This window comes from Pinus tabuliformis, chromosome 3_2 (assembly GCF_031772625.1).
Source record: "Pinus tabuliformis cultivar Carrire ecotype Pingquan chromosome 3_2, CPIR1, whole genome shotgun sequence".
Taxonomy (NCBI): domain Eukaryota; kingdom Viridiplantae; phylum Streptophyta; class Pinopsida; order Pinales; family Pinaceae; genus Pinus; species Pinus tabuliformis.
Genome location: NC_142302.1, coordinates 653,638,364 through 653,659,806, shown reverse-complemented (window position 1 = coordinate 653,659,806; position 21,443 = coordinate 653,638,364). Strand labels below are relative to the sequence as shown.

The window sequence follows — 21,443 nt, the reverse complement described above, 5'->3', positions numbered from 1 at the left end:
ATATTTTAGATTCATATATATATTTAAACTTTTTAATATATGTTTTAAACTTTTTCTTTTTCTCCATGGAAAAAAATCAATCTTCTTCTTACCTTACCTTACGACCTAAAAAATCAATCTCCCTCTTACCTTAAGAAGGTAAAAACTAAAGTGGGTAATCAATCTCCTTCTTACCTTAAGAAGGTAAAAACTAAAGTGGGTTGTTGATATTAAACCAATCTACAAATAAACTAAAGTGGGTTGTTGATATTAAACCAATTTACAAATACATTTATGTTCACAAAGCACAAATCCAATTGAACAATATTTATAAGCATAAAACTTGTTGATATTAAACCAATTTACAAATAAACTAAAATGAGTTGTTGATATTAAACCAATCTACAAATATATTTATGTTCACAGAACACAAATCTAATTGAACAATATTCATAAGCACAAAACCAATGTATTGCAATTTCTAACTCTCTGGGGGCTTACCAGTCCATATATGATCATATAAAACGGGTGATTATTCAACCACGATGGCCGGGAGATGCATTGGGGGCTTACCAGTCCAGATATGATCATATAAAACGGGTGATTATTCAACCACGATGGCCGGGAGATGCATCAGTGTCCGGCCGCTTGAAACAATATTGAGATAGTGATAAACGAAATCTGCCAATATGAAGCTCTCAGCGACGATGAAGAGGAAAACCCCCAAACCAAACCAAAATAAGTTGTGATGCAGCCACAATGCAAATTTTAACGCATAGAAGGCAGTAACAGCTTCCACAGAGAAGGCAGTAAAAGCTTCCACGATCCTATTGCTTTGCATTACGCGGAGTTGAGGCAAAACCAGCGCGGATGAAGGATGAAAGATGGCTTCTTCTTTTTTTTCCCTTAGGATGCATCTTCGATCTTCGATTTTTTTTTTTTTTAAACTTCCTTCCCAAAGTTGATTACCCCTAGGATGAAGGAGGGGCCCCTTATTTTTAGGATGCATCTTCCCTTTTTCCCTTTTTTTCTTTTTTTCTTCCTTCCAAAAGCTGATTACCCTATTCAGAATCCAGATAGGGAACAAACGCTGTGATGACCCTATTCAGAGATCCAGATAGGGAACAAACGCTGTGATGACCCTATTCAGAGATCTTGTAAATATTTGCATTACGCGGAGTTTTTTGTTTTTATAAATATCTGTATAAATATAATTTTTGCATTTTTTGTTTTTTTTAAATATCTGTATAAATATAACTTTTGCATTTTTTGTTTTTTTAAATATCTGTATAAATATAACTTTTGCATTGTGCAACTACAAATGGCATTATTAATATTACAAGTTCACAAGGTAAGGATCTCATCTCTCCTCTTAGAAAGGCCATAAAAAACAAAACACAAAGGCTGCAGGCCATCAAAAACAAAACACAGGCTGCAGCAATATGAACATTATCGCTGAAATTTTTTTGCTTTCTGTAAATATCAATAGTGTCATCAAACAAGAAAGTTCGTTGAGTCAGTTGCAAAAATTAAAACACATGCCAAAAACTCCGACTCTCTATCAATATGTTTAAACAAAAGTGTCATCAAACAAGAAAATTAAAACACATGCCAAAAAAGCCATCGTTGAGTCAATTGTAAAAACTCGTGCATAATTAATGTTTTCTCAATTGAATTACTTCAATATCAGCTCCAATACTATTCAACACAAAAATGTTGATTCAGTTAATAAATATAATATTCCCGAGTCTGACAAAGCTTCCGCATAAACCAGGTTTGCCTGTACACATGAACATATGAAAAAAACTCATGTGATAAAAAGAACGGTTTCAAAAATAAACACTGAGAAACCCTCGTAATGAACATTCATAAATTATGCTCCTGTGACAGACTTTCAATTTTTACACGACCTATGCTCCAATGACAGACTTTCAATTTTTACATGACCCAGAAAAATTAGTGACCAGGATTGCACCTAGCTACTCATTTTCATTTACATGTCATTTACATTTACAATCTTGATAGAATACCAACACAAGTGAGGCTTTTCACTGACAAGACGCTACCATTATTCATGGTATTCTTGTAAATAAAGAGTGCACTTCAAATTGTTCTTATGTTTCCATTGAACTACGTTGAGGGTGGTTCCCAACCTTGGTTATTTAATGTCGGATTTGATCCGACAGTTCCATTATTTGGGGGTTCTCCAACACCCCATTTCCCTTCTTACTCTGAAGGCTCAAAATCGTGAATTCCATCTGTCCTTCCAAGATGGAATTGACTCGGTTCGGATGGATGTGATGCAACGACAGTTCCATTATTTGGGGGTTCTCCAACACCCCATTTCCCTTCTTACTCTGAAGGCTCAAAATCATGAATTCCATCTGTCCTTCCAAGATGGAATTGACTCGGTTCGGATGGATGTGATGCAACGACTAGAGAATAGGCATTACTGCTGAATAAATAACCAAACAATAAAATTATATCATAATATGCCTGGTTAAAATCCAAATCTAAAAAATTGATGTATCAACCATGACAGAATGAAAGAGCCCATTTACCTGTTCATTCCCGATGAAAAGTATGCAGAAGGTGCAATGCGACATTGAGGCCTCAATCTTTCTACATCAAACACTCCAACTGCACTATGACAGAAGCTCAGAAGCTCGCATAAAATAGGACGTTGTCACATGAATATATGGCACTTGAAATAGGAGCAGATAGGGAATCATGAGGAGATCACTGCAATGCAGCCATGTAACAAGGTCATCCAATCATATACAGAAGGTGACATTATGTTATTTTCTATGTTTGAATTCAACAGTGCTTACAAGTACATTATGTTATTGTCTATGTTTGAATTCAACAGTGCTTACAAGTACTTACATAGAAACAAGCGCTCCAACTTGGAAGCATCATATATAGCAAAGCTGGCTACCATGCACAACCAACAAGTGAATTTGATCATTATGAAACTGTACTCTTGTATCCCCCATTGGTGGTGACGATCTTGGAAGCATCATATATTACAAAGCTGGCTCTCATGCACAACCAACAGGTAAATTTGATCATTATGGAACTGCACTCTTGTATCCCCACTGGTGGTGACAGGAAGATCATTATGAAACTGTACTCTTTGTATCCTCACTGGTGGTGACGGTCTTCCTGGTTGTAATGGTACAACTTTGACTTTCGCTTGTCCCACCCATCTATGCCCCAGGGACATAACTGGCAAAAGACGTGGTTGTGATTATATGAACATTTCCACACCATAAATTTATGTAAACTTTAAGTGAACAACACTGCCAAAAGACGTGGTTGTGATTATATGAACATTTCCACACCATAAATTTATGTAAACTTTAAGTGAACAACACTGCCAAAAGACGTGGTTGTGAGTATATGAACATTTCCACACAATAAATTTATGTAAACTTTAAGTGAACAACACTGCCAAAAGACGTGGTTGTGAGTATATGAACATGATTATATGAACATTTCCACACCATAAATTTATGTAAACTTTAATTGAACAACACTGCCAAAAGACGTGGTTGTGAGTATATGAACATTTCCACTCCATAAATTTATGTATACTTTAAGTGAACATCACGGAAATAAAAGAAACCATATACCTGGGCATCAGCTCCAGAAGATACGAACACATTCAAAACATGTGAAAAATCCAGGCCTGTGATTTATTTTTGGTGGTCCTTGAGCTTTGCTTTTACCTATAAAAATTGCAGCAAGTTCAGAGCATGCCACTTAAAGGTCAGTTTTGGTAAAAGGGCACAATGAAGAAAAATGACAAGGATTGAAAGATATATTCACAGGCAACACCTCATCAACTGTATATTGAATTGATGAACCCTCCATGCCAATTGCAATGATGTTATTGTCCTGAGGGCGGAAAGCCAGAAAAGTGGCTGCCGGAGAAGGTGGCATGAAAGTTGTCATGACTCGCAATGAATCAATCACTAATTAGCATCCCATGAAACCAGTGATTTAGATTAATTGGGAGCCTTTGAATTCTTAGCTTACAGTAAGGAACATTACACAAGAACCTTCTAGAGTAACTCAACCTCATTACCCACATAATTTGAAAGTTGAAGGTGAGACATTAGAGACTAAATCCTAAGTAGACCAATGTACCAAAACTGAAATTATATAACTCATCGGAAACATTAAAATGAAACTGGTCTTTAGGTAAAAGGCTCTCTTAGCTTAAATGTTGTCATCATATTGAATAAGGAGACCTTGCCACTGGAAGCAGACATTACATAGGAATGAAACTCGTCTTTAGGTAAAAGGCTCTCTTAGCTTAAATGTCATCGTATTGAATAAGGAGACCTTGCCACTGGAAGCAGACATTACATAGGAATGAAACTGGTCTTTAGGTAGAAGGCTCTCTTAGCTTAAATGTCATCATATTGAATAAGGAGACCTTGCCATGGAAGCGGCCATTACATAGGAATCATTCTTAGACGAAGCTATACAAGCAACGACTTCTTCTGGATTTGTATCACCAACGTCATTATTCATAAGAATCCCACTAGCTGGCTGCCACATCTGTGTCGGAATACTCGCTGTGTTGGAATACTCGTTGCAGACGGTGGAACAAAATGCTAACTCTTAGTTACTCGTCAATCATTACTGCATAAAACTGCAAATTATATATCCAAAAGTATAATAAACAAATAAATAAATAAAACAAGCTAAAATAAAAAGGAAGCAAACAACAACTACTAAAGAACCCCACCTTTCCGGATGGATTTCGGTCACTCCGCGGTATAGCTTAAGGAGAGCATCGGATGTCAGTGCTAAGACAACAACATTGGAATTGGTGTATATCAGTTTTACCACCTGCAAGAAATAGCACATTACTTGTTTGGATCAATATCGACAGAATTTGTAGCACATAAAATTGTAAAGTATGCCAACCTTTAGTGTTTTCTGTAATAGAGGGATGATTGCATACCTTGCTCGCATGCATTCTGTCAGGCAACCTGAGAGACCTACACTGACCCGAATCAGTGATCTCAGTCAATTTCCAGTTCTTGCTCTTGTCTGTGACCTCATCTAGAAGCCTTCAGTCAATTTCCAGTTCTTGCTCTTGTCTGTGACCTCATCTAGAAGCCTTCGTTTAACATCTGGGGACCCGAATCAGTGATCTCAGTCAATTTCCAGTTCTTGCTCTTGTCTGTGACCTCATCTAGAAGCCTTCGTTTAACATCTGGGGTCGGACTGTCTGTCTAGACTCTATACTACTCTGCACACATGTTGTCTCGAATATCAGATAATTGTTAGACATCATTGATAATATCATCCTATTCCTATAAAAGATATGCCAAAATAATGGCTAATAGAGCATGTGAATGGGGAAAAGAACAAAATCCTATGCTATATGGAAACTCGAAAGCAACAATATAAATAATGGCTAATAGAGCATGTGAATGGGGAAAAGAACAAAATCCTATGCTATATGGAAACTTGAAAGCAACAATATCTGGATTCTGAGTGAAAGTTTAGAAAATGATAAGATATATGTAACAAACTAAACTGAATATGCTAGATTCAGAATGCTCTTACAAAATTGGTCATTGACAATGCAGGTGGAAGTCTGGCCGAACGTTCTACAGCACTGCGAACGGAACCGGAACCGGAAGCCTGTCTGAACGTTCTACAACACTGCGAAGGGAACCAGGAGCAGTGACTGCAGGAGGCATGGCATTCACAATTGAAGTCTGCATAGTAAAAATGAACTAGTTAGAGTTTAAACTTTACCATTAATTAGTAGTGCATGTACACAGTAAATGTGCATGGAAGAAGCAATTTACCTTTGTTGCCATTGTCTCTGGTGGCACCTTCGTTCCTTCAAAGGATCTACTCTCCAGCATGCGAATTAAGCGAAATCCCTCTGCGTTGGGTAAGATCTTTATGCCATTGTCATTCATTGTGACTGCCAATAGGGAACCATCTTCGCTGAAACGAAGGCGAGGACTAGCCTAGGATTTTTTTGGAAATAGCATGAGGATTATACATTGAGATGTGATCAAGAAAACTTGAAATAATGTTTTGAAACTCTAAAAACATGTACGCAGTAAATGTGCATGGAAGAAGCAATTTACCTTTGTTTCCATTGTCTCTGGTGGCACCCTCGTTCCTTCAAAGGATCTACTCTCCAGCATGCAAATTAAGCGAAATCCCTCTGCGTTGGGTAAGATCTTTATGCCATTGTCATTCATTGTGACTGCCAACAGGGAACCATCTTCGCTGAAACGAAGGCGAGGACTAGCCTGGGATTTTTTTGGAAATAGCATGAGGATTATACATTGAGATGTGATCAAGAAAACTTGAAATAATGTTTTGAAACTCTAAAAACAAACCATCCTCATTTCCAAAAATAACTTCTTACCAAACTACCCTCAACATCAATTGTTGTCAGGATGTTGGTGTTATCCATGTCCCAGAACTTTATTTGAAATTCATCACCAGCTGCCAAGAACCTATTCCTGGTTGTCTCAAATTGCAGAATATGTACGCTTGATTGTTCCCTCACTTTCTTATTCATGGTTGTCTCAAATTGTAGAATATGTACGCTTGATTGTTCCCTCACTTTCATTCCACTCAACGAGGTATGAATCACCATCTTTACTTGTTCCACAGGAGAAGAGCCTAATAAAAAATACAAATGATTATATACTTCAGAAAGGACATCGACTTGACACAACAAATCTAGAAAATTGGAGAAAGGAAAACGCAGATCTTCATAAAGACATTTTACAAACTAAACACCATTCCAAGTTAACATTTTACCTTTTTCCATCAGCACTATAATGCCTGGAGCATTATAATCCACCCTAGATCCCGCAAGATCATACAACCAGTATTTGATCTTTCCATCAATAGCTGTAGAAAAAATAAACTGCATACAAACAAAGATTCATAATCCATCTATCTTTAGTGCAATAAAGTATTTGCCATATGGTCAAAATTTCACAGAAAGCCAAACATCAAACAAAAATAGAATATGCAATGTATTTCAAAACTAGTCCTTAACTGCAATTCACATAAATTCTTCAGGACTCGAGGAACAAAGTACCTGAATATTTTCTTACTGGAAAGGACAAACAGAATATACAGCTACTTCATGACCTTCAAATGTGTACTGATTTTGACAAGTTACTGCATCCCACACCTACAAGCATAGACAATATTTTTTTTTCTTTTTCATATACAGATAAGTAAATGACAACTATTAGAATGAGTCTTGACACATGATAAAGCAGATTACCTTGATGGTCTTATCATCCCCACATGTAATTATTATGAAGAGATAGTATCTAGGGTGTGAAAAAGCAATATTATTCACACCACTAGCATGTGCGTCAATCTGTTTAAATTATATCAATGTTAATAAATTATATTTTCAATACAAACTTAATTTTACAGACCTACAAGAATGTACAGATTGGCCTTTACAGACATACAAGAATGTACAGATTGGCCTTTAAGAATGTAAGCAAACCTCTAGATGTTGTCTCAAATCACCTGCCATAGTATAAGAATATATGTGAAAACACAACTCCTATAACACAAATGCATGCATGTCAGATAAGTAAATGACAACTATTAGAATGAGTCTTGACACATGATAAGAATATATGTGAAAACACAACTCCTATAACACAAATGCAGGCATGTCAGATAAGTAAATGACAACTATTAGAATGAGTCTTGACACATGATAAGAATATATGTGAAAACACAACTCCTATAACACAAATGCAGGCATGTCAGATAAGTAAATGACAACTATTAGAATGAGTCTTGACACATGACAAGAATATATGTGAAAAACAACTCCTATAACACAAATGCAGGCATGTCAGATAAGTAAATGAAAACTATTAGAATGAGTCTTGACACATGATAAAGCGGATTATCTTGATGGTCTTATCATCCCCACATATAATTATTATGAAGAGATAGTATCTAGGGTGTGAAAAACCAATATCATTCACACCAGTAGCATGTGCGTGAATCTGTGTGAATCTGTTTAAATTATATCAATGTTAATAAATTATATTTTCAATACAAACTTAATTTTACAGACCTACAAGAATGTACAGATTGGCTTTAAGCATGTAAGCAAACCTCTAGATGTTGTCTCAAATCACCTGCCATAGTATAAGAATATATGTGAAAACACAACTCCTATAACACAAATGCAGAAATGCAGGCATGTCAGTATCTGAATAGAGGGCGTAGCACACCATTCTATTGGTGGCATTATTACAAATCACTCACATTGTTGTATAAAGAAGCAAATGATATCAAAGCATCTTATTAATGAATATGAGTATAGATTAAGTTACCAAGGACTGCCCCATCTGGGTTCCAAATACAACAATTCACTGATACAGTTGGGTTTTTCACAAGAGCAGCCTAAGAAAACATAACAAAACATGTATAAGAGTTTACATGAGACCAGTGTTAATGGTTGATTGGTCGAAAGCTCAATAAGCTTGCTTGCTCGACCTTAACATCCTCCTCTATGGGGAATGTTATGTGAGGGCGTGCGTGTGATGTGGAAAAAAAATAAAATTTAAACATACCATTTTATGTATATCATCTGAGTCATACTACCTGGGAACCATGCTAGAAGGAGAAAATATTGAGCACACAAATATCAATAACACTATTTTGTTGGAAAAAAACATGACTCACCCATCCTCTGTGCTGCATCTACATTTCCGCATTTCCTAAGATATTATCTCCACTCGACCCTCCCAGACACTACAATTGTAGTCATTCACTGCACAAAGTAATATTATATCTGAGATCACAAATAAATCACGAGAGGTTAAAGAATAAATATACAGAGTGATGAATCAACCATACACATAACTACCTTCCCTTGGCTAATATTATGACAACAACAATCATGAACAATAATCCCTGAACATGTGAACCCAATGTAACATTTCCATTTTTTTCATATCAAAGTTCTAGGAAAAATCTCAAACCTCACACCCATGAACAAGATCATACTATCTCAAAACCATGACAAAATAATAAATCATTGTGCAACTAAAAAATATTTCAATGTATTAAAGGACAATAGTATTGTGTAAGAGGATTAGTTGGTTGGAAGAGCTCTGCAACCCTCGGCCCTACAAAAACCTAGATCCACACCTTTCGCAAGTTGCAGACAGCGAGCCCCCGCCCTTCGCTGGCCTGGCTCCTGCAAACTTGTCCGCCTGAGCTTGTTGCGGCTTAACTTTCATGGATCGAGTTGCTGGTTGACCCGATCCCAGGGATTGCGACCATGGAGGGGCTAGGCACTCCCTAGGCGTCTCTTCCGCCTCCTCCACAGATCTCGCCTTCTGAGGCTTTCAATAAGCTCTTGGCTGGGCTGCCAAAGAAGAAAAATACTGAAGCTGCGAAATTTGTTAAAAGATTGGACGATATTCCGGTGATCTCCCTCCCTCTAGAAACCCCAATCCAAGTTGCCCTGTCATTGGCTGAACGGGCTCTCATCGGTCAGTTCACTGGGCTATGGCCGTCCCCAAAAACCACTGAAAGCTGGGTCAACAGAAACTGGGCGCCACTGATCAAAGAAAGTGTCACCTCTTACTTTCTGGGGAGAGGATACTTCCTCTTCGAATTCACATCAAAAGAAGACAAAGACTTGATCTTCCAAAATGGCCCCTACTTCATGGGCCCTCAGGGTCTGTATTTGAATAAATGGACCCCGGACTTCAATCCTGCAATAGATGTGCCCAAAGCAGTCCTAGTGTGGGTCAGGCTCCCAAATCTCCCTGTGCACTACTGGAACTGGGATTCTCTGAGGTACATTGGAAATGCCCTGGGGAAATTTATAGATCGTGCAAACAACAAGGACCAGTACGACTGTGCCAGGATCTGTGTAGAAGTAGATCTGGAGGTGGGACTACCAGAGGCCATCACAATAAAGGTCGGAAGCTGGACGCATATGCAGAAACTGGACTATGAGCAGCTGCCCTTCAAATGCCAGAAATGCCATGTTTATGGTCATTTCGCCAGAGGCTGCCCGACCAACAATGAGGCTGTGCAAGGGAAAGAGGATGGATGGAATCAAGTCAAGCGATCCAAACCCTATCCCAAGAATCAGAAGCAGGGAGGCCCTAATGGCAAAGGAACCCATCAGGCCACTGTCCAGCAGATCCCCATCAAATCCACTCCAGAAAATAAGTATGATCCCCTGAGTTCACAACCAGAGAACACACAAGAGGGCGAGCTTCAAAAGGAGGCAGAAGCTACTCAGGAGATCGAGGCTCAAAAAACAGCTCCCACAAGCAAAGGTACTCCCTCAGCCTCCCACAAAGGAACAAGTGCTGAAGACCCAAAAGGTATGATTATAGAAGATGAGGAAGAAGAGCAGGAAACGGAAGAATCAGAAGAGGAAGGAGAAATAGGAGAGTCCCATACCTCGGTAAGAAGATCAACAAGAGGCCGGAAAACTGACAGGGAAAAAAGGGAGCAGGAGACCTACAAAGAGAAACTTCAGGGCAGCCAACCAACTTTGGAAAAAATGCTAGCCTCAAAGCCTAAGATACTGAAAAACCTGCCCCAAGGCTCCAAGGGAGCCCACCAGAAGCATAAATAATGAAGGTCATCTCCTGGAATTGTAGAGGTATGGGGAGCAAAGCTAAAGAAGAAGCCATCAGAAGCCTAATCAGGACAGAAACCCCAGACTTACTTCTCATCCAGGAGACAAAGCTGGAAGACATAGTCTTCCTTCAAGCAAGCAAGAAACTTTGGAATAAAAGTGAAGCAAGAGCAATCTCTGCCCGGGGTGCCTCAGGAGGGATAGGCACTCTTTGGAATGCCAATAAATTTACAGTCCTATTTGAGGCTAGGAATACTCATTGGTTGTTGCTGAAAATGCAGAACTTGGACACTAAGGAAACGTTTTGTCTATTCAATGTTTACTCTCCAGTCAATGTTGGGGAAAAAAGATTGTTGGGACTCTATAAGACACCAAGCAGATTTGACAAACCTGGAAAATATAATAATTGCTGGCGACCTCAACCTCACTCTTCATCCATCAGAAAAAAGGGGAGGCAACGTAGTTAGAGACCCGGCAAGGGAATGGGTGGAGGACATAGTGCAAGACTGGGACTTGCTGGACATCAAACCTTCTTCCGGTAAGTACTCTTGGTCTAATAAAAGAGTGGGACCTGGACACATTGCTGCCAGGCTAGATAGATTTATTATTCAAAGTTCCTATTTGTTGCTAGGTTTAGAGCCCAGAATGCATATTCTTGCTAGCAGCATCTCTGATCATAAGCCCATAAAGCTAGAACTCCTAGCTCACCTTGATCTGGGCCCTATTCCATTTAGATTCAGCCCTCTCTGGGTAAAGGAGCCAGACTTCATGCAAACTGTCAAGGAATGTTGGAATCAGCCAGTTAAAGGATCACCATTCTATATTTGGGAGGAAAAGCTCAGAAGGGTGAAAGGAGCTCTAAAAAGATGGGCCAAAACGCTGTCCAATCCGGCTACAGAAAGGAAAACCATTAAAGCCGCTCTTGTTTCCCATCAAAATGGTATGGAGAACGCTATTCTCACAAAGGATTTATTAGATCAAGAAGCCCAGTTGCAACAGCGCTACCACAAAGCCTGCTTAGCTGAAGAAGAGTATTGGAGATTAAAATCTCGTAACCTCTGGCTTAAAGCAGGGGATAGGAACACTGCTTTTTTCCACAAACAAGCCCAGGCAAGGAAATGCTTCAATACCATCTCAGAGATTAAAGAAGAGAGCGATATCCATAAGGATTTTGATCACATAAAGAAAGCAGCTTTTGCTCATTTCCAAAACTTGTATAGTGAAGACAAGGATCCAAGCCATTATCCAGATCTGTTAGATAATATACCCTCTGTAATTACTCAGCGAATGAATGAATCTCTTGAGGCCAAAGTCACTAAAGATGAAGTGAAAAAGGCTCTTTTTGATATGGACCCGGATAAGGCCCCTGGGCCGGACGGTTTCTCTGCTAGATTCCTTCAAGCTTGCTGGCCGATTGTTGAAAAGGACCTCCTCAAAATGGTTCAAAAATCTCAAAATACACAGAAAATAGGAGGCAGTACTAATTCTGCATTTTTAGCCCTCATACCCAAGGAAAAAGGTGCCAATAACTTCAGCAGATTCCGGTCGATTTCCCTATGCAACACAGGGTACAAATTAATCACCAAAGTAATTGCAAATAGACTGAAGTTCATTCTTCCCAAAATAATTCCAGAGAATCAAGGAGGCTTCATCCAAGGAAGGCAGATCGTGGACAACTTCATCCTGGTACAAGAGGCAATTCATTCAAGTCTCCTCCGAAAAGAGCAAGGTATGGTGATTAAACTTGATTTAGCAAATGCTTTTGATCGAGTAAATCATAGCTTTCTTTTAAATGTTATGAGCAAGTTTGGTTTTGGAGCAAATTTCATTAAATGGATCCGGGCATGCATCTCGGAGCCATGGATTTCTCCTCTTGTTAATGGAAGAGCCACAGACTTTTTTAAAGCTTCGAGAGGACTTAGGCAGGGGTGTCCTCTATCCCCTCTGCTCTTTGTCATCCAAGCCTCAGTTCTTAGCTTCCTGCTAGACAAAAAGATGCAAGACGAAGAAATTAATGGATTGTGTATTGCAAGAGGGATCAAAAATATTAATCATGCCTTGTTTGAAGATGACACTTTGCTTTTGGGTCCTGCCTCTATCTCCTCTGCCACAAAATTCAAAGCGGTTCTGGATGATTTCAGTGAGGCCTCAGACAGCGCTGTTAATAAGAGCAAATGCCACATTTTCAGCTGGAATATTACGCCCAGACTGCTATCTGCCATTTCTAGATGTTTGGGCTTTGCAGCTTCCACTTCTTGGTCTTCTTTTAAATATTTGGTCCTCCCTGTATCTCACAAGAGACCTGCAAGCAAAGAATGGCTCCCTCAACTGGAAAAATTCAAGGCTAAGATTCAAGCCTGGGGATACTCCTGGTTGAATACTGCTAGAAAAACAATCTTAATTAAATCAGTGCTTACCAGCTTGCCTCTATTTCAATTCGCCGGGCTTCTCACTCCGACATCCATTCTAAAAAAAATGGAGGAGTACATACGGAGGTTCTTTTGGAAGGGAGGAAAACAGAATGAAAAAAAGATCCCCCTTATCAGTTGGGAAACCATCTCCAAGCCACTGTGGGAGGGTGGTCTAAATTTTAAAAATCTTTGTCAACAGAATGTGGCAATGGCTGCAAAAATCATTTGGAGGATCATTGCGCCCAATCCTGGCTGGGCCCAAAAGGCGCTCTAGAAAAAATATTTCAGAGGACCAAGATCCAGATGTTTAGAAAACATGATCCATCTGCCAAACTCATCATTTCTAAAAATATATGCCAGAGCTGTCCCTCTCATTACTGCTCACTCTTACTGGATCCCAAGCAACAGGAAAAAAATCAACATCTGGACGGACAAAATCATGAATAAGGAACCAATAGAAGATAGAGTCTCCATTAGCTCACTGCGCTGCTGGATGGACAAAGAGGGACTACGAACGCTGTGGGATATCTCATGCTGGAACGACTTGGTATGGGCAGGCTGGAAACGTATAAAGGTGTCGGATAACCTGACCTCCGAATGGACCACGCTGCTCGACTCCCTGCACGGATTGGCGCCCACGCACTCAAGGAAAAGAGATGTGAAAGGCTGGGGGCCGAAAGCCAGAGGATACGCAGTCTCCTTGGGGTACGCTAAACTGAATGAGAGGCCATACATTCCCCCTGATCTAGCTCCTTGGCAAGGTGTGTGGCGACTATCTTCATGGCCCAAGGTTGATTTCTTTGCCTGGCTTTTCTGTCATGGAAAAATCTTAACTTATGACAACTTGCAGAGGAAAGGATTCCACGGCCCCTCCATCTGCTCACTGTGCAATGAAAACGCAAAGACAACAGTTCATCTAATTCTAGAATGCAGCTTCTCCAGGCAGATCTGGTCTTTCTTTATCCAAGATTTGGATCCTAATTTCACTCTTCCTTGCTCCACTTCTGAACTTTTCTCTAAATGGGCAAATAGATATCCAGGTTCACCCCCTAAAAACCTGATTATTAAATCAACATGGGCTGTCCTCCAAAAGATTATCTGTTGGCAGATATGGCTAGAACGTAACAGAAGAATTTTTAGAAATACAAAGCAGAGCCACAAAGTCTTAGAAGCCAAGATTAAATGCCACATAAAGGAGTGCTTGACTGATATAAAAGACGACTCCAATCTCAGTCAACAGGACATTGCATGGGGATCAACTCTAGAACTTCAATTTCATCCAGCAGCCAGAAAAGCCCCTACTATTAAAGAATGGCAAATAAGGAAACCTGAGAACGACTTTCAAGATTGGCTTAAATCGCAAGCAAGGCACTTCCTCTTTTTTGATGGAGCAGCAAAGGGAAATCCGGGCAAAGCTGGTGCAGGAGGTGTTGTTCTAAATCAAACTGGGGAAAAAATTCTCTCCTACGCTTGGGGACTTGGATATTCTACCAGCATTCAAGCTGAGGCCTTGGCCCTCTTCCAAGGACTCAAGACCCTTAAAGATCTTGACATAAATGAAGCAATTGTTATAGGCGATTCCCAGGTCATTATAAACGCAATGGTTTCCAATACTCCAGTTTTGGACCTTAACCTAGCAAGGCTGATTACTAGGATCAAAGGTTTGGAAAACAATTTTCAGAACTTGAAGTACTACCATATGTTGAGAACCCACAATAAAAAGGCAAACATCGAAGCCAATAAAGCTGCCCTACTCTCTGCTGGGGTCAAGTTGAAAGATGAAGAAGAATCATGGGAACCCATTCCATAAATTGATTACTGCCATGTTCTACTGTCTCCTATTAAACAAATTTGTTTGCATCTTCAAGTGGGGGGAAATCTCTGAAATCGACTCTATGGGTGCCTTTCCAAGGAAGAAATCTGCAAGTTTCAGCTGCATTCTCTTCCTTAGCAGTGAGATACATAAGGGCAAAGAAACTCATAATGTAATCAGATTTTCGGCATTCAGGACAAGATTAATATAAACACTCCATAACCGTTTCTGTAAATAAAAAAAATAGTATTGTGTAAGAGAAAAGTATGCCTCACCCATCCTCTATGTCATGTTTGTAGAATTTCTAGTGCGTCTTCACCACTTGACTTGTGTAAAACATATAATTGTAGTTGTTCACTACATAAAATGGATGAATATAGTCGACTATGAGAGCTTAGATAAAGCATATAATAATTTGAAAAGATAAAAAATGGAGATACAAAGTAGTGAAAGATACTTTTAAGTGAAGTGCATTGCATATAGAAATGTCAACTCACCTTCATTTATGAACAATAACCTAAATTTTCTTTGACTACGTCCTTCATTTCTGTTTCCGCACCCAACAAACAAAACCAAGACCAAACTGCAAAAAACTTTAAAAGAAAAAAAACAAAGCAAAACAAAAAAAAAAGATTACAAGACACCCAACAAATGAAACCAAGACCAAACAACAAAAAACGAGTACAACACAGCATAGCCATGCTGAAACTCAACAAAACAAAACACGAAGATAAAAACAAAGAAAAAATTGCAAACACCCCCTCTGCACCTCATCTCTCCTGCAATTTGTTGTCCTCTGCTGAAAGGGAAAAAAGGTCGGTTGAATAAGCTTAAAATACACACAGTTACTAGTGTTAAACATATTCAAAACCAACAATTATTCATTATAGGAAACACAACTCCCTAGAGTTTGTTTCATATCGATGGATGTTGTTTGTGTTCCACTTGCTTTTTCTCATTAAAACAATCCATCTATAGAAGATACACAATAAGATATTAGAATCGTTATGTAAGTTAAACTTGAGAGTACGCAATAATTAATTGTAATAAGAAACACACCTTTCTTTGAGATTGATATATAAATCAGGACAATCCATTTTGTCTTCCACAATTTTTTGTTCACTGGAACAAGCTGTCTGCAATAGATACACAATATAATATTATATTTATAATAAAAGTCAAACGAGAGAATTTGAAGGCATGAACTTCAAAAAAAAATTAGACAACAACAAACAAAAAAATGCAAACTTCCCCTTTTCACATTATCTTTACTGTAGTGTCCTCTCCCCAGCTGAAAGGAAAAAAGGTGGTGTGAATAAGATTAAAATAAAGATAGATTGTAATGGAAAGCATAACTCAAAACAAATAATTATTCATTACATCAAACATACCTCATCTAGACATTGTTGTATAAAGATAGACATTCCATTTTGTGTTCCACTTACTCATGCTCACCAGAAAAAGCCATCTACAACAGATACATAATAAGATATTAGAATCATTTTACAAGTTAAATTGGAGAGTTCAATGCAACAATCAATCATAATGTGAAACATACTCGTCTTTAGCTTTGTTATAAGAAAGTTGATAATCCATTTTGTATTTTACGTATATGTGGTCACTGAAATCAACCATTTGATGTAGATACGAAATAAAATATTAGAATTCTAATAAAAGTTAAACTAGAGAGTTGAAGACATGAACTTGTGATCCAACTTCATTCTAGTCCATTTATATTCCATGCTAAATCTCAAAGTATATAAGTTTTTAAACTAGATGTAATTCTACTCGAAATAATGCAATCAATGCTATAGTAAGAGAAATAATCCATTTTGTAAGAGGGATCTACGCATATTTAAACATATTGAACAACCCAAATCCTAGTGTTGTCTACTAGCACAATGGTTGATTGGTCGAAAGCTCAAGATGCTTGCTTGCTTGACCTTAACATCCTCCTCTCTGGGGAATGTTATGTGAGGGTGTGTGTGTGATGTGGAAAAAAATAAAATAAAATTTAAACATACCATCTTATGCATATCATCTGAGTCGTACTACCCGAGAACCATGCTAGAAGGAGAAAATATTGAGCACACAAATAACAATAACACTATTTTGTTGGAAAAAAACATCACTCGCCCATCTTCTGCGCTGCATCTACATTTCCTAAGATATTTTCTCGACTCGACCCTCCCAAACAATACATTTGTAGTCGTTCACTGCACAAAGTAATATTATATCTGAGATCACAAATAAACCACGAGAGATTAAAGAATAAATATACAGAGTCATGAATCAACCATACACATAACTACCTTCCCTTGGCTAATATTATGACAAGGACAATCATGAACAATAATCCCTGAACATGTGAACCCAATGTAACATTTCCATTTTTTTCATATCAAAGTTCTAGGAAAAATCTCAAATATCACACCCATGAACAAGATCATACTATCTCAAAACCATGAAAAAATAATAAATCATTGTGCAACTAACAAATATTTCAATGTATTAAAGGACAATAGTATTGTGTAAGAGAAAAGTATGCCTCACCCATCCTCTATGTCATGTTTGTAGAATGTCTAGTGCATCTTCACCACTTGACTTGTGTGGAACATAAAATTGTAGTTGTTCACAACATAAAAGGGATGAATATAGTCGACTATGAGAGCTTAGCTAAAGCATATAATAATTTGAAAAGATAATAAATGGAGCTACAAAGTAGCGAAAGATACTTTTAAGTGAAGTGCATTGCATATAGAAATGTTGACTCACCTTCATTTATGAACAATAACCTCAATTTTCTTTGTCTGCTTCCTTCATTTCTGTTTCCACACCCAACAAACAAAACCAAGACCAAACTACAAAAAACTTTAAAAGAAAAAAAAAAAACAAAACAAAGCAAGAGTACAACACATCCAACAAACGAAACCAAGACCAAACAACAAAAAACGAGTACAACACAGCATGGCCATGCTCAAACTCAACAAAACAAAACATGTAGATAAAAACAAAGAAAAAATTGCAAACACCAACACCCCCTCTGTACATCATCTCTCCCGCAATTTGTTGTCCTCTGCTGAAAGGGAAAAAACGTCAGTTGAATAAGCTTAAAATACACACAACTAGTAATGTTAAAAACATATTCAAAACCAACAATTATTCGTAATAGGAAACACAACTCCCCTAGATTTTGTTTCATAACAATGGAAATTGTTTCTATTCCACTTGCTTTTGCTCATCAAAACAAACCATCTATAGAAGATACACAATAAGATATTAGAATCATTATATAAGTTAATCTTCAGAGCACGCAATAATTAATTGTAATAAGAAACACACCTTTCTCTGAGATTGCTAAATAAACAGGACAATCCATTTTGTCTTCCACAATTTTTTGTTCACTGGAACAAGCTATCTTGTAAACACCCCCTCTGCACATCATCTCTCCTGCAATTTGTTGTCCTCTGCTGAAAGGGAAAAAAGGTCTGTTGAATAAGCTTAAAATACACACGATTAGTAGTGTTAAACATATTCAAAACCAACAATTATTCATTATAGGAAACACAACTCCCTAGAGTTTGTTTCATATCGATGGACGATGTTTATATTCCACTTGCTTTTGCTCATCAAAACAAACCATCTATAGAAGATACACAATAAGATATTAGAATCGTTATGTAAGTTAAACTAGAGAGTACGCAATAATTAATTGTAATAAGAAACACACCTTTCTTTGAGATTGCTATATAAAACAGGACAATCCATTTTGTCTTCCACAATTTTTTGTTCACTAGAACAAGCCATCTGCAATAGATACACAATATAATATTATATTTATAATAAAAGTCAAACGAGAGAATTTGAAGGCATGAACTTCAAAAAAAATTAGACAACAAACAAAAAATTGCAAACTTCCCCTTTTCACATTATCTTTACTGTAGTGTCCTCTCCTCCGCTGAAAGGAAAAAAGGTGGGGTGAATAAGGTTAAAATAAAGACAGATTGTAATGGAAAGCATAATTCAAAACAAATAATTATTCATTATACCAAACATACCTCGTCTAGAGTTTGCTATATAAAGATAGACATTCCATTTTGTATTCCACTTACTCGTGCTCACTAGAACAAGCCATCTACAACAAATACATAATAAGATATTAGAATCATTTTACAAGTTAAATTGGAGAGTTGAATGCAACAATCAATCATAATGTGAAACATACTCGTCTTTAGCTTTGTTATATGAATGTTGATAATCCATTTTGTATTTTATGTATATGTGGTCACTGAAATCAACCATTTGATGTAGATACGAAATAAAATATTATAATTCTAATAAAAGTTAAACTAGAGAGTTGAAGGCATGAACTTGTGATCCAACTTCATTCTAGTCCATTTATATTCCATGCTAAATCTCAAAGTATGCAAGTATTTAAACTGGATGTAATTCTACTCAAAATAATGCAATCAATGCTATAGTAAGAGAAATAATCCATTTTGTAAGAGGGATCTAGGAATATTTAAACATATTGAACAACCAAAATCCTAGTGTTGTCTACGAGCACAATGGTTGATTGGTCAAAAGATCAAGATGCTTGCTTGCTCGACCTTAACATCCTCCTCTCTGGGGAATGTTATGTGAGGGTGTGCGTGTGATGTGGAAAAAAAATAAAATTTAAACATACCATTTTATGTATATCATTTGAGTCGTACTACCTGAGAACCATGCTAGAAGGAGAAAATATTGAGCACACAAATAACAATAACACTATTTTGTTGGAAAAAAACATGACTCACCAATCCTCTGTGTTGCACCTACATTTCCGCATTTCCTAAGATATTATCTCCACTCGACCCTCCCAGACACTACAATTGTAGTCGTTTGCTGCACAAAGTAATATTATATCTAAGATCACAAATAAACCACGAGAAGTTAAAGAATAAATATACAGAGTGATGAATCAAACATACACATAACTACCTTCCCTTGGCTAATATTATGACAACGACAATCATGAACAATAATCCCTTAACATGAGAACCCAATGTAACATTTCCATTTTTTTCATATCAAAGTTCTAGGAAAAACCTCAAATCTCACACCCATGAACAGGATCATACTATCTCAAAACCATGAATAAATAATAAATCATTGTGCAACTAACAAATATTTCAATGTATATAAGGACAATAGTATTGTGTAAGAGAAAAGTATGCCTCACCCATCCTCTATGTCATGTTTGTAGAATGTCTAGTGCGTCTTCACCATTTGACTTGTGTACAACATATAATTGTAGTTGTTCACTACATAAAAGGGATGAATATAGTCAACTATAAGAGCTTAGATAAAGCATATAATAATTTGAAAAGATAATAAACGGAGCTACAAAGTAGCGAAAGAAACTTTTAACTGAACTGCATTGCATATAGAAATGTCGACTCACCTTCATTTATGAACAATAACCTCAATTTTCTTTGACTGCTTCCTTCATATCCATTTCCGCACCCAACAAACGAAACCAAGACCGAACTGCAAAAAAAAAAAAAAAAAAAAAAAAAACAAAACAAAACAAAAGAAGATTACAAGACACACAACAAACGAAACCAAGACCAAACAATAAAAAACGAGTACAACACAGCATGGCCATGCTCAAACTCAACAAAAGAAAACATGAAGATAAAAACAAAGAAATAATTGCAAACACCCCCTCTGCACATCATCTCTCTTGCAATTTGTTGTCCTCTGCTGAAAGGGAAAAAAGGCTGGTTGAAAAAGCTTAAAATACACACAATTAGTAGTGTTAAACATATTCAAAACCAACAATTATTCATTATAGGAAACACAACTCCCTAGAGTTTGTTTCATATCGATGGACGTTGTTTGTATTCCATTTGCTTTTTCTCATCAAAACAATCCATCTATAGAAGATACACAATAAGATATTAAAATCGTTATGTAAGTTAAACATGAGAGTACGCAATAATTAATTGTAATAAGAAACACACCTTTCTTTGAGATTGCTATATAAACAGGACACTCCATTTTGTCTTCCACAAATTTTTGTTCCCTGGAACAAGCCGTCTGCAATAGATACACAATATAATATTATATTTATAATAAAAGTCAAATGAGAGAATTTGAAGGCATGAACTTAAAAAAAAAAATTAGACAACAACAAACAAAAAGTTGCAAACTTCCCCTTTTCACATTATCTTTATTGTAGTGTCTTCTCCCCCGATAAAAGGAAAAAATGTGGCGTGAATAACGTTAAAATAAAGATAGATTGTAATGGAAAGCATAATTCAAAACAAATAATTATTCATTACACCAAACATACCTCATCTAGACATTGCTATATAAAGATAGACATTCCATTTTGTGTTCCACTTACTCGTGCTCACCAGAAAAAGCCATCTACAACAGATACGTAATAAGATATTAGAATCATTTTACAAGTTAAATTGGAGATTTCAATGCAAAAATCAATCATAATGTGAAACATACTCGTCTTTAGCTTTGTTATAAAAACGTTGATAATCCATTTTGTATTTTACGTATATGTGGTCACTGAAATCAACCATTT

The 21,443-nt window shown here is 37.2% G+C and overlaps 1 protein-coding gene and 2 long non-coding RNA genes across 4 annotated transcripts; all 3 read right to left on the bottom strand.

Annotated features, from left to right (window-relative positions):
* Positions 1-1,703: 1,703 nt before the first annotated feature.
* LOC149182361 (uncharacterized) lies at positions 1,704-4,844 on the bottom strand. Of its 2 annotated transcripts, none has more exons than XR_016257609.1 (6): positions 4,739-4,844; positions 3,820-4,632; positions 3,615-3,710; positions 2,866-3,207; positions 2,541-2,721; positions 1,704-2,434 (listed from the first exon to the last, which is right to left on the bottom strand). It is a non-coding gene; the product is annotated as an uncharacterized LOC149182361 (long non-coding RNA). The 2 variants fall into 2 exon arrangements; XR_016257610.1 differs by having other exon boundaries at positions 1,704-2,431.
* A 117-nt stretch (positions 4,845-4,961) lies between these two features.
* Positions 4,962-6,527, bottom strand: LOC149182360 (topless-related protein 2-like). Its single transcript, XM_089418498.1, has 5 exons — positions 6,395-6,527; positions 6,108-6,275; positions 5,817-5,984; positions 5,569-5,723; positions 4,962-5,248 (listed from the first exon to the last, which is right to left on the bottom strand). Exons 1-4 carry the CDS (start codon positions 6,440-6,442, stop codon positions 5,613-5,615), a joined length of 495 nt encoding a protein of 164 aa, XP_089274624.1. The 5' UTR covers positions 6,443-6,527; the 3' UTR covers positions 4,962-5,248; positions 5,569-5,612.
* A 17-nt stretch (positions 6,528-6,544) lies between these two features.
* Positions 6,545-7,392, bottom strand: LOC149182359 (uncharacterized). Its single transcript, XR_016257608.1, has 4 exons — positions 7,274-7,392; positions 7,082-7,177; positions 6,796-6,904; positions 6,545-6,654 (listed from the first exon to the last, which is right to left on the bottom strand). It is a non-coding gene; the product is annotated as an uncharacterized LOC149182359 (long non-coding RNA).
* Positions 7,393-21,443: the final 14,051 nt, after the last annotated feature.